This window comes from Sciurus vulgaris (genome assembly GCF_902686455.1).
Source record: "Sciurus vulgaris genome assembly, chromosome: 7".
Lineage (NCBI taxonomy): Eukaryota > Metazoa > Chordata > Mammalia > Rodentia > Sciuridae > Sciurus > Sciurus vulgaris.
In genome coordinates this window covers 154781034-154795202 of record NC_136467.1, presented here as the reverse complement: position 1 = coordinate 154795202, position 14169 = coordinate 154781034, and the positions used below count along the sequence as shown (strand labels likewise).

The 14169-nt window shown below is 45.2% G+C and overlaps 1 protein-coding gene across 1 annotated transcript; it reads right to left on the bottom strand.

Moving 5' to 3' along the window:
- Window positions 1–4396: 4396 nt before the first annotated feature.
- On the bottom strand, window positions 4397–6271 carry LOC306665130 (cytochrome b5 reductase 4-like). The gene is given in 3 exon segments (XM_079146410.1): window positions 4397–5203; window positions 5205–5631; window positions 5633–6271. Coding segments are annotated over 3 exon segments (1530 nt in total). The 5' UTR covers window positions 6175–6271; the 3' UTR covers window positions 4397–4642.
- Between the last annotated feature and the right edge of the window lie 7898 nt (window positions 6272–14169).

Genomic DNA, 14169 nt, shown 5'->3' with positions numbered 1-14169 from the left:
AATAATACTGTTTAGTAGGCTTCTTTTGGATATCCACTGAGATGATACATCTAAAATGTCCAGAATAGTGCTCAATAAATGTTAGCTGCTCCTGTTCTGTTCCAAGCACTTTACACGTGTTTGTGTGTATATGTCACTATTTAATTTCATGTCCTTATTGAAAAAGAACTCATATTAATACATTAAAATTGTACTAAAAGATAAGCACTTAGGCATTCTCCCTTGAGAATAAAGAGAGGATAAAAACGTACCTTTCGTTTTTATATCCAGTTGTGGACACGGGAAGCACAGTGTTCTGGGCCTGTGCTTTTCCTCCCACATCCTGTGTTTCTGGGGGAACTTTCCGTATCAGTGTGCATAGGTCTGTCCCCTTCTTTTGCAAGCTGCCTTAAATTCCACTGCGTGGACGTTTTGATTGTTTTCCCAGACCCCAAATCGGGGCGATTTAGGTTTGCACTGTCTTTGGTCACAAACAATGCCCCTCTGGACTTCCTTAGGGCCCAGACCGGGCTGACTGAGTCTGTCACCCTGTTCTGTCACTTATTAACTTGTGACAGTGGGTAAGCAACTAGCCCTACAAACTCAGCTCCCTTCAGTGTAAAATGGGGAAAAGAGAGCCGCACTCAGGTTCTTGAGCGGGCAGGACGTGAAGCCCCCGCACTGCGTGCTCACCACAGTGAGCACCTTTTTCCTTACCAGTTCTCTATCCGTCTGAGAGTGGATTCTTAGAAGCGAACTTGCTAGACCCACATCTGTTGAAAACTGGCAAAGCTGTACACACATTCCACACACTAAGGAGGCTGAGGCAGGAGGATCAGTTGAACCTAGGAGTTCGAGGCCAGCTTGGGCAGCATGGTGAGGCCCTCATCTCTAGAAAAATAAAAATAATACTGACGGGGTGTTAAATTGTCCTCTGTACTGGACGGGGTGTTGGCACTATGGATGGACGTGCTGCCGGTCCCCACCCTGCTGGCCTTACAGAGCTGCAGATAGCTCCGTGGTATTAGTAGTTCCTAGCATGCACCTGGCACTGAAAAAAGAAAACAAAGCAAAATAAATTAAGAGATTTTTAAACCCCCAAATACACTATGTGCTATTAAGGGGTTTGTTTTTTTTTTTTTTTTTTTGGTGCTGGGGATTGAACCTGTAATGTACAAAGCTGCTCCCCTGACCTATGTGGTGTAGCCATTTTCCCCGCCTCCCAACCACTTGTCAGTCTGTGAACATCCTAGCTAGCTATTGGTTCATCAGTCAGCTTGCAAATATCCTTCTCCGATATTGGTGCCCTGTTAGCTCTGCAGAATTCAACTGCTAGAAGCTGCCCACCATCTTTCCTCATCCTTCTGTCTCTCCTCCTCACTTTCTCTATCCTCCTGGCTTTCACTCTTTCTTGCACGCGCCCTTTCTCATTCCCTTTCTTTTCCTCTCATTTTCTCTCTTACCCTGCAGGGAGACACTCTGTTTGCTTAATAAACTCCCTTATGTGATTTCCCGTGTCTGGCGTGGTTTCCATGGGATGTCTTACCCAGGGCCTTGTGCATGCGAGGCAAGCACTCTACCAACTGAGCTACGTCCCCAGCCCCTATTAAGGCATCTTTATAATTTTTTTATTTTTATTTTTTTGGTACTGGGGATTGAATCCAAGGGCTCTTTACCACTGAGCTACATCCTCAGTTCTTCTTATTTTTTATTTTGAGACAGGGTCTTGCTAAGTTGCTGAGGGTCTCACTAGGTTACTGAGGCTGACCTTGAACTTGCAATCCTCCTTCCTCAGCCTTCTGGGTCACTGGAATTCGAGGTGGTTGCCACCTTTAATGGGATTCTTTATAAATTTTGCTAAGTGTGACAATGACATTGTGGTCATGTTTTTTTAGAAAAGGGGGAAAAAAGCCTCTCATCTGGTTCCTTTTTACAAGCGTATTTTTCCAATAAGAAACACATCTCTTATCAGTGCTTATCTTAACAAGATTATTTTCTGCATTTTGTTGATGTAAATGTCGAAATTTCTTCCTCCATTGGAAGAAACCATTTGAGAGGGTTCTGCTCTTTCCCCTTCCTCGTTCCTTTTCTGATGGTTGGCCTTGCTCAGGGGTTCTTTTTCTCTGTCTCCAGGGTCCACTGTCCCCCAGCTCAGGCTCAGTTCCTGACTCAGGCGTTGTCCCCTCCTTCACAGTGACCCCTAAGGAACATTCGACCTGTCATTCAGGCAGTTCAGGGTGCTGAACTTGCTCTTCTTTGATGCTTAAAGGATTAGATGATTCGAGCAAGCAACACAGGCCAATTTGCTCTGTGAAAGATGAAGGTCAGACATCCATGTGCACGGTGCACACTTGACCTGGGAGCGGGGCATGTGGTCATCTGTGGAACCAGAGGAGGCACAACTCCGTAAGGGAGAAAGATGGCAGTCCGCTTTGTTCTGCGCCACGTCATTTCCCTGAGCCAGTGGCAGGCAAGATCGTTTTTGCCTCTTACCCACATTCCTTCCTTTGAGTAGCCAGAAAATACAAAATGCCATGGAGACTCAGGGCGTAGTAGCTCGTGAGCCAGACTTTCCGGTGGGTCCTGTCACATCAGTCTCTCCCTCTCCTCGCTGATGCCTGAAATTCCTTCCATGAGGGGCAGAGTGTTCCAGCTCCTGACTGGAGATAAGGATGGAGATGGACTGTTCTGATTCCCAGACTCAAGGAGAAGCAGATAGGGAGCTGGCAGAGGTTCTGAGGAGAGGCTATGGAGAGGGACGGTGCCCTGGTGAAAAGCGGGTTCTAAGAGGTGCTCAACAGCGTAGAAGGCCAAACAAGAGGCCAGGTTGTCGCTGGCTCTTTGCAGTACAAAATCCGTGGATATTTGTCACCGCTTGCAGCAACAACTTGCACGGGTCTTATGGGTGGTGGAGTGGAAACTGAGGCACTTCTATCTTTCTCTTTAGTGCACTGCTTTCTTGCTTGTTCATTTATAGAGGATAGAGGAAATGAGGCTTACTGGCTTTGAGAGGAGAGAGAGAGAGAGAGACTTTGCTTAAGAGAGACCTTGAGAGAAGGACAGGCTTTGCTTAGAGCTTAGAGGAAGAGAGACTTGCTACGCCTCACTTAAGGTCTGCTTCTTACTGGTGCGTCCTGCGTCCTGTGAACTAAGGGTAAGTCTACCTAAGGTGGTTTAGTGATGCGTCTCAGTTCTCCGCTCTGCGATCTGCCTTTCGCAGCTGCCCCTACTCGCTGCTGCCGCGTGAGTGTCTTGCTGCTTCCGTGCTGTCTCGTTCTGCTTATGCTTATATCACCTCCAGGAGGCGGAGAGCTGGGCCACCTCTTACGCAAAGATCAGGCACAATTAGGAGTGCTTGAGAACACATGCGCATACACTGTGTGCGTGGACGATAAATCACCTGAGTGTGCTTATGTCAATTAAACTCCTCGCTGCCCATGTGATCAACATGGCACAGCCCCCAACACCAGGTTCCACGGGGTTGGCCAGCCTGGGCTTCCCTTTCGGGAAAGGCCATGAGAAAGGCAGAGAGGCAGCGGGGGTAGCCCGAGAGCTGCAAGTGGCCTGCATCTCTTCCTAAGGCGGCTGCGAGGCGGTGTTAGGAAAGGAACCAGGCCCAGGAAGGCTGGAAGCGACTAGAAGCAGGAGGACAGGAGGGCTAGACGGAGCGAAGGGTCATATTTACCCCCAAATGGTTCAGTCATAAAGGAAACCCATGCCGGCCGGCCATGAGCGTAAAGGACATCTGCGCTGGGACCTGGTGCAGCGCCGCCCAGACCTCCCCGCACTGGGCTCTGCGCCTTCATGCCTTTGAATGTCTTCAAAATAAGAAGGAAGTGAGAAATCTGAGGATGGGTCGGAAATGTCTGGAAAACTGCTTTTAAAAGCATTAGGAGATTTCCGGGCATGAAGTGAACCTGCAATCCCAGGGAAAGCCAGCCTCGACTTCCCGGCCGGGATGCGCCGGCTGGGCCTCCAGGGCTGTGCGCTGGACTTTCTTTCCCCAGGTAACTTGGCATTTAGGAGAAAAATGTCCCACTATTTTTGTACAACACACTCTAGGTTCTTTGAACTACAGTTATGATGACTAGCAGAAAGAATTAAGCTGCGTTTGTAATCTTTACCCAAAACCCAACATTTTTTTTTCTTTTTTTTTTTTAATTCTTAAGTATAATTTTATTTTACTGTGCATCAATGCCATATACAAACACAAAATTGTTAGGATCACTTAACTGTTACAGCATTCCATGTTTTAATATTAATAACAAGGACAAAAATGATCATTTCCTGAGTTAACAGTGCAATGTAAATTTTAATCTGTATTGCTAAGAAGACATTTTACAGCATAGAAATGTGATCAAAGTGATCATTTACCATGTAATAAAACACAAGTGCTTATTGTAGAACAGTTTCTGTAATTCATAAGGAATTCTACTGTTGCCATGATCGACTTTCTAGGTCAAGTATTAATAGTAAAATAAGTTATGGTATAAAATAAAGCCAAGAAGTTACCTATACTGAAGGAACAGTTGATTTCATTTAAGAACTGAAGTCTGGATTCTAGTTAATTTTTTAGTACGTACAAAAAATGTTCTCTTAAAAAATTCTAAGTAATCACAAATTTAGATAAACTAATTGAATAAAATACAATCACAACTCTTCATTATGCTGCAAAACTATGTATATCATCTTTGGAAAAGTTAAGGTCATGCAGCAACCTTATTCCTTGTTCTGTAAATGGCGTTGGTCCACAGATGCAAAGGAGGACTTTGGATTTTTCTGAACTTCCCTTCAAAAATTCAAAAAGAAGAGCTGGTGAAATGTGTCCCTGTTTGCCATTCCATTCAGAAGAAGGGGTTGAGAGAACAAACTCAACATCAAATCTTTTATCTTCAAATGCTAATTTCTCCAATTGGCTTCTCCAAATTATATCTTCCTCTGTCTTATTGAAGAACATCAACTTCACCTTCCTGAGACTGGGTGCATTAATCAAAGCACAATTCAGTATTTTAACCATTGGTGTGAAGCCTGTTCCAGCTGCCAATAAAAAAAGATCTTCTACTTCTTGAAGTTTAGATATTTTAAAGTTGCCCTCAGGACTGCTTACAGGAACAAAATCTCCAATCTGAAGATGATCAAGTTCTGGTGTAAAGAGTCCAGCAGGATATATTTTAATCAAAAAGTAGATGTATTTATTGTTGGGAAGAACTGGTTTTTTGAACTCTTGAGAGTAAGGAATCAAACACAGGGGTATATGGCTTTACTATTTCTGTACCTGTAATAGTTAGCTTGAGGTAAACATGTTGCCCAATTGGCACCTGAAGATGAGTGCTTGGTGGAAGCATCAAACAGAAAAGTTTTGTATCATGAGTCACGTCTTCCTTGGAAATTAACTGGCATTTTCTGTAGTATGAACCTCTATCTTTCTTTGGAAGAAGTGAATTATGCTTCTCCAGGGGATGGCCAAGACATTTCCAAGACATATTCTCTCTCTTTTTTAAGACAATCTCAATTTTTCCCACATTCTCAATAATTCTCACAGAAAAATCTTCCTGAATCTCATGGCTTAGTCCAACATGTATAAGATATGAATAATCCTTGATAATTGTTTCTGCTCTAAAGGAATCATTCTGATGATCAACTATTATTGAGTAAATTGATACCCTTTTGTTTAGTATATATGACAATGGTGACTAAAGAATCTGTTTGGAACCAGTCATAGCTTGGAGAACTAGGACCTTCTTTGGTAGTTGTGTCTGTCACTTGGCTCTTGGGAAGCAAACCTTTTGGGATGGCAGGTTTAACTGCCATTCTGCCAACCAGGCATTCTTTCAGCATGGATTCATAATTGACCCAACGGTGAACCTGATCAAAAAGGTCAGTACCATCTGATCCTGCAGCTCTCATCAGTTCATCCTCTCCACCAGGATGAAATTCCATATATGAGGTGACATTATAAACAAACCCTCTTATGCATATCCAACAATCATCTTTTTTGCTGTGCTTCTTAAGTTCTTCTTCAGTTACTTCAATTAACCTGCCTTTTAATCCTGTTAGGTCCCTTCCACTTTTGGACAGTCGAATCCAATCCATAAGACTTCTGCCCTGTTTTAAAGGTACCTTGCTACGCCCCCCAGAGGCGGCGCGCTGCTGAGAGCTGGGGGCCGGGAAAGACTGGGAAGGGACGTTTAGCATCCTGGACCCGTTGCTCGGGCCCTGCCCGAGCTCGCCTGCAGACAAGCTCACTCGCAGGACCCCTCTCAGACCAGATCCTCCCGCTCCGGCTCAGCGGCCGGGCCAAAACCCAACATTTTGGGTTGATGGTTATTGAAGAAATGTCTCCCACGCCTCTGGAAATACTGCAGCGGCCAGTGCAGAGCACACCTTGGGAGAGCACAGGAATGCAGGGAAGGAGAGGAGAAACGAATTAGTAAACTTAATTTTTAGAATCGTTCTAAAGAAGGCAAGCAGAGGCTCCGGGACCCGCGCCTGCAGTAAGAAAACTGAATATTTAAATCGACAAATGCAGAAAATAAATAGGCTTCGAAGATGAGTATGAATCAGTAATATGCTACTTATTCAAAAAGAAATTAAAATGAGAGTTTCCTTTTTAGGTTTTTTTTTTAAAATTTTCCAAATATGGTAAAATTATAGCAGCTATAGATTTAATGTTAGTTAAAAAAAAACTGACATTATTAAGAAGTGACAAATGTATTGGTTTTGGCCTTGTTGGCATTACAAAATAAAGCAGTTGTCATTTTTATTTCCATTCCACAGTACATATTAGCTTACAGATGTCTACGTAAAGACTCCCAGTAATTTTTTTCTTTCTTTTTTTCCCCCAGTACTGGAACTTGAACCCAGATATTGCCTTATACATGCTAGGCTGCTAGGCAAACACTCTACCACCCAGCTGTATCCTCAGCCCCCTATAAAAATCTGCAATGATAAAATCATCTTGAAGGAACTTCTTTCTTATGAATTCACGAAAATAATTAAAGGAGGAAATAATAGTTAAAAAGCTATATCCTTGTTTTACAATCTGTTTTAATCCAGAGAATGAAGTAATTATGATCTTTTATACCTGTTGTAGAAAATGGCAGCCCAGTTATAATGACTTACTCTGATTTTATCATAAAAAATCCAGAACAGGTAAGTTCGGAAGTCAGTACTTTAATTCATAGTAGTGTATGAATATTGGCTCCTATTTTGGCAGCTGTACCATGGTGATGTAAAATGGTAGCATTGGGGAAAACTGAGTAAGGATTACATAGAAGCCTGTAATATCTTTAGAACTATTCTAAAAATTAAAAGTTTATTAAAAATAGCCTAGCGTGTGGTACTGGTTATAACAATGGTTGTTTAGATAACATCGCACTTGGTATTACACAGGTGGTTACTATAATCATTAAAATTATATGTAAGGAAAAGCTTAGTCAAAATTTTGATATTTTTCAGCCGGGCACGGTGGGGCACACCTACAATCCCAGTGGGTTGGAAGGCTGAGGCAGGAGGATCGCGAGTTCAAAGCCAGCCTCAGCAACTTAGTGAGGCCCTAAGCAACTCAGTGGGACCCTGTCTCTAAATAAAATATAAAAAAGGGCTGGGGATGTGGCTCAGTGGTTAAGTTTCCCTGAGTTAAATCCTTGGTACCAAAAAGAAAAAAATAATTGACATTTTTCATGTAAAATCCATGTTCGAAAATTTATTTTAGGCTATCAGTTCTAAACTAACAAGTGACCCCGAAAGCACAATCAGACTAAGAATAGTCCTCTAATATTTGGTAAAATATCTGGAAATATTGCTTGTCTGGAAGCCAAAACAAGCTGAAAGAGACCAGTTGACCAAAAGAAAAATATTGTCTGCATTTCCTGTTAATTTGGAAAGAAAGGCAACAAACCATAGATCACATGCCCCATATTTCTTTATTCTCCTCTCTGGTATTCTCATCATCCTAAAGTTCCGGCAGCCAGTAGGAAATCCAAACTCATGAGATGGGGCTTCCAATAAATAATTTTGCAGAGTGCGTTCCTTCTCAAAACAAGCTCTACAAGCCAACCAATCAGAACCACAGAACCTGGTGTGGTTCTCATGGCTCCTAGTGTGGGCCGTCTGGTGTCACAGAAGAGTTCTCAGTAAGTGGCCCGTGGGCCAATTCTGACCCGCTTTCTTTTCTGGTATAGCCCATGAGTTAAGAATAGTTTTTACGTTTTTAAATGATGGAAGAAATAAAGACCAAAAGAACTATAATATTTCGGGGCATGGGAAATGAAATTCAAATCTCAGCACCCATGAATAAAGCTTACTGGAATCCCGCCAGGCCCGCTAGTCTGGGTTTCTAGGGCTGCTCTCCTGCTGCAGCGGCAGAGTGAATGGTTGTGTCAGGGACGACCAGGCCTGCAGTTCTGGAGGCTTTACTACCTTCCCCTTCATGGAGTTGGTGTGCCAATCCTCTCACAGACAGCCCCACCCAACCCACGCACCACACCTCCCTCTGGCTCACAGTGTGGTATTCTTGGTAGGCTTTCCACTTAACTGCCATTCTGGGATTTCCACGGCGACAGGACAGGGTGGTCTGGTGAGGACAGGACAGGGAGCCTGGCTAACCAGGGGCTGCTGGAGGCTCAGGAGAAGGTAAGGTGTCAAGCGCCAGAAGAGCCGGATTCGGCTAGAGGCCAGCAGGCCCTGTGGATCCGTAGGAAGGAAGTCCCACTTAAGAAGGCAGCTGAGGAATGGGAGACAAGAGGCACCAAGGGTCCAGGCAGGGTCCAGCAGGTCAGGGTGTGCAGGCGCCACATTAACAAGCAGGTGAAACAGGAGAGCAAGGGCGGAAGGCCTGGAAGGAAGGAGCCCGTGACCGCGTGACTGGACAGCGGGACCCGCGCCAGCGAACCAGTTGCAGAGTGACTCACATCCTCATCCCGACCTTCGTTCCTTTCTTCAGGCCCATCCTACAAAGAGGCCATGATTGAGGGTGTGAAGCAGAATATTCTTCAACCAAGATTTTAGCCATTTGCCTTGGTAGACAGTTTAAATATTTCTCTTAGAGCAGAGAATAGTTGATTTTGTTCAAAAAATCTTGCTAGCAGAGAACCTTCCTGGTCTCAGCTTGTGGCTTACGATTCCAGATCCTGGAAATAGAAATAGATAATGATAGAAAATGACTCAGGAAGGAGCTTCATGAGGTCGCACAGATGGAGCCTGTAAAATTCTCCGCTCTGTGCTTGATTCTTTGTTCTTATGGGTGCTTGGGCTTCTGCCTGTGCCTGGGCATCACCACTGCTGGACAGCGTCCACTGGTTTCCTGAGGACTTTGTGACTCCTTCTGGTGGACTTCTCTCCCTAGCCCCGCTGGACTCACATTCAGTGACTTTCCTGTGCCACAACTGTCTCAAGCTACTGGAATGTTCCAATTGCTAGGTCTCCGGACCTTCACAGCCACTTCTTGTCCCCAGCTCCCTGGGAGTCTAACCTGCCCTCCTTTCCTTTGTGCATTCATTTCTTCATCCTCCGCGGTGCTGGAGTCAGCTCAGCCTCACGCATGCTAAGCAGGGGCTCTTCTCTGGGCTGCACCTCTGCACCCAGTGTTCCTTTCCAAAGTAGGCTCACCTCTGGGCTGCTGCCCATCCTGCCCAGCCCTTAGAAGATGTCTGCAAGGACGGGGTCTCTCCCACCTCCCACCTGGGCTCCTTGCCCAGTTTCTTTGAGCTGTGCAGCACATCTGCCCAGGGTCACCCCGCCCCCACCCTCCGTTTCTCCTGGGGCTACTTGACCTCTTCCTGGGGACCTGCCTGGCTTCCACTCCCTCCCCAGCTCTGGCTGCTGCACACTTGGCGATATGGTTTTCATCCCCCAGTGCACTGAAACCGCTTTCCCAAGTCAACAACGGCCTCTTTTCAGATAAACCCTTTATTCTTTTCTGGTTTCTGGTTCTCTTGACTTCCCTACAGCACTGAAAAAAACCAGACCAAAACAAAACGAAAACTTTTTTTCACCCCAAATGCTCTCTTCCTTGGCTCCTGTCCCTGCCATTTGCTAACAGACCCTTCTCTTTATTGCCTTTATTGCCTGTATTCCTCTGCTGCACCTTCTCTGCCCATGTCCCGGACTCTCTCTCTTCTCATTCTTTCACTGCAAGGTCACGTCCTCTTCCTCACAGCCACTACCTCTGTGATAAAACTGGCCAGTACTATTTTCCCACTTAGGCTCGAGTTGTCTTCGCCCCCTGCCTTACCTCTTAACACCTTGCTGACTCTTGGATATTCCACTGCCACTGCAACTTGCATGTCTCCCTTCTCAACCCACGCCGCCCTCCCCATCTTCCTGCCTCTGGTCATGGCAAGTCATTTTCTGTGGTCACTTGTGTTCTTTTCCTCAGGCTGCCATGAGGAAACACCACAGATGGGGCCAGCTGAAACAAAAGACACCGACTTCCTCGCGATCTGGAACGGACCTATCCGAGACCAAGATGTGTGCAATTCTGGCCTCTCCGGAGGCCTCTCCTCTGGGCTTGCAGTGGCCACCTCCGTGATCTGTCCTCACCGCTTTCTGTGCCATCTGGTGCCCCTTCCTCTCGTGAGGAACCGGTGGCATTGAGTGAGGGCCCAGCCAGGTAACTTGATCTGAAGGACCTCTTACAGGCCTGACCTGCAAATAACTGCATCTGGAGGCACCTGGGGTACAACGTCAACAGTGAGTCTTGGGGGGACACAGCCCAGCCCTTAGCAGTTGCCCAGGCCACAGACATCCTCTTGCCCCACTTCTACCATCTTCTATCCAGACCCTCATCTTCCGGAGTTTTCAAACTCCATCTCTTACCATTCCTGGTACCGTTTTCAGGTCTTCAGTCTGGATTGCCCCTGCCTGGTTTTCACAAGGCCTTCTAAAATTTGACCTACCTTATTTTTTCTTGTAGTATTTTAGTCAGAGCAGCTCATTTACATTGTTAAAGAAAATATGAACGCTACTAATAAATAGCAGTAGTCCTGTGCGCTGTCCCCAGTGCCTCTCCCAGCTGCAGCGTCCACACAGGTGCAGTCCCAAGGTACCGAGTGCGCACTGTGAAGCGTCTCCCTCCATCTCTGGTTTCCCTGCCCCCAGGTGCTTTCCCACAGGTTCCAAGTTTCTTGTTTATGTGGATCTCAGAGATAGTTGTACCATAAAGAATGGGAATGTTGATTCGTTTTCCCACAAATGGCAGCACACCCTCCAGGCACAGTTATACGCTTTTCACTCAATGTAAAGAAAACAGCGATCATTTCTGAATGCTTGCTACTGTTCTGTTACTATTCTGGAGACTCTGCCCGTGTTCACTCATGGCCTCCACAGGTGAGAGCTGCTGTAACCCCCATTTTAAAAATGAAGACGTTGAGGCACAAAGCTGGGAATTAGCAGAACCAGGTATAAACTCAGGCAGGCCAACCTCAGCTCTCACACTTAACCCTGAGACCATGGTGCTGTGACTTACGATGTTCTGCATCAGGACACAAAGAGATTTTGCATTCTCGTTCAACTTTTCTTTAAAAAAAAAAAAAAAAAGAAAAAAAACTCCTTTTATTGAAATTGAAGTAAAATGTATGTTCAGAAAGATGCATAGATCATAAAAGTATAGACAGGTGAATCATCAGAAAGCGACGACATTTGCATAGAAGACCGCCTGGCTGGAGAACCCAGGATCCCAGCAGCACCTTCTCCTGCCCTACTGATTAAAGCTTGCAGCCATGAAACAAGATGGCCTCCCTCTTCATCAAGAAATGGGGTCCTGTTGGACACAAGAGTACATGCCTGTAATCCCAGTGACTTAGGAGGCTGAGGCAGGAGGATCGCAAGTTCAAGGCCAGCCTCAGCAACTGAGCAAGGCCCTGTCTAAAAAAAAAAGTCTGGGGATGTTGGTTGTTCAGTGATAGAACACCCTGGGTTCAATCCCCAGTCTCTCGCTCTCTCACACACGTTCAGAAATGGGATCTCCATCCCACTATTGTGAAGGTATAGAATACTGCAGAAGTAACACTGTGCCAATTTCCAGACCAGGCCTGAAGAAAGTGGCCACCTTACCTTCCGTCTCTTGGGCGGTTCACTTTCGGAGTGAGGCCACACGAGGAGAAGGCCCACCACGCACAGAGGGGCACGTGTAGGTGTTCTGGCTGCTGGCCCTAAGTCCCAGCCCACAGTTGGCATCGCCCGCTGGCCTGGAGTGAGCAAGCCCCCCGTGGGTTCAGCCTCTGGCTGTCAGGTCCCTGACCCTCCCTGAGAGCCCTCCAGCTGATACGGCACCAAGCCCTGCCCACTGCAGGTTTGTAAGAACAGGAGGGATGTTGTTTTAAGCCACCGAGTTCAAGGTGACTCCCTTTCCAAGGGTGACCGCTATCCTGACTTGTGTTTGTTCTTCAACTTTATGTACATGGATTCGTATGGCCTGCATTCTTTTTATCTGGCTACCTTTTCTCAGGACCGTGTGTGTGGGATCTATCCATGTTATTGCATGTAGCTGTTATTTATTCATTCATTACTTTAAAGCATTTCTTTTGTATGCCTACATTACATGACAATTCATCCATTCTACCATTGATGTATATTTAGACCAATCTGGAACCATTGTGAACATCGATGCTATGAATACTCTTAATTCCGCACAGGGTAAAGTGAGATCATTCCCCCAGCTCTTCTATTTCTCTTTCCCCTTCCATGTTTCAACTTCTGTTGTGGGTCTCTGCGGTCTCATTATCAGGGACGATAGCACTTACCCTCTGTGATGACAATGTTTACGGTTAGTTCTGTAGACTCACTCTAAAAGCGTGGGACATGTTGATGTAGGGTCGCATTTTTATGACTCTATAAATTCTGTTTGCTGTACAGCAAAATGTTATGAATCATTTTTCTACCTAAAAGCATTCTGTACAATCTCTGGGCTGTTCACAATAGAATATTTGTTAACATCCACACAGGTACATCCTCCTTTATTCACTCCACCAGTGGGTCAAAAATCATGCCACATTTTAATTTGGTTCACTTCTGGACCTTTCTTCGTGGAGTTTCTAATTGGTACTTTTGCCCTGAGAGGTATATTAGTTTCCTAGGGCTACTGTAACAAATTGCTGCAACAGGAACATATCCCCTCACGATTCTGGAAGTTGGAAGTCTAAAAGCATGCCAGCAGGGTGGTGCTTTCTGGCTCTGGGGAAGAATCCTTCTTGCCTTTTCCCAGCTTCTGGGCTCCCAGTTACCCACGGCATTTCCTAGTTTGTTTTCCTATCACTCTGATCACGGCCTGATCTTCACATGGCCTTCCCTCTGTGTCTGTCCTCTCCTCGTCTCCTGAGGACTCCTGTCATTGAACAATAATTGCTTATAATCATCTTCATTTGAGCTAAGATGCATACATAACAAAATCACTGATACTGCTTATGTAATGGAGTTCCAACACCGCCATCCTGATCCGCATGGAGAAGCAGGTTAGATGTTCCTTCATGTCTTCCCCGGAAGTCCAGACCTTCCCTCCAGACACCACCACTGTTCTGTTGCTTCTCCCATTAGTCAGTTGTTCCCGTTTGTGCTTCACAGTGAGTTCATACAGTAGCTGCTCTTTTCTATAAGGGTTCTTTAATCCAGCACGACAATTTCGAGATTCGTCCATGTAGCCTGAATCCACTCCACTGAATGAACATACTGCGTTTTGATCACTCTTCCGGATGGACACACAGGCTGTTTCCTGTGTTCAGCTGTAGTGAAAACGCTGCCCTGCGGGTTCTTCTGCACACCTTTCTATAGACGTAGGCTTCATTTCTCCTGAGTAAAATACCTGCAGTGGAGGTGCCGAGTCACAGGGCTGGTGTGGATTTCATTCCATAAAGAACTATCATGTGTTTTTCTAAGTTGTTGTTGCATTGTATCAACAACAGAGTAGAGTTGCCAGCAATTGCTATTGTCAGGCTTTTCAATCTTAGTTGTATTGGTGAGCGTAAAATATTTTATTGATATTTCAGTTTTCACTTCTCTCTGATGTACAGTAATTTGAGGACCTTTTCATGTACCATTGGTATATCTTCTTTGGAGCAGTGTTTGATCAAATCTGTGGCTCAACTAAAAAAGGTCATATTTTTATATGTTGCAAATGTTTTATATATATACATATATATACATATATTCTAGGTATTACTCCTTTGTCAAAGTATGTTTTGGAAACTTTGTTCC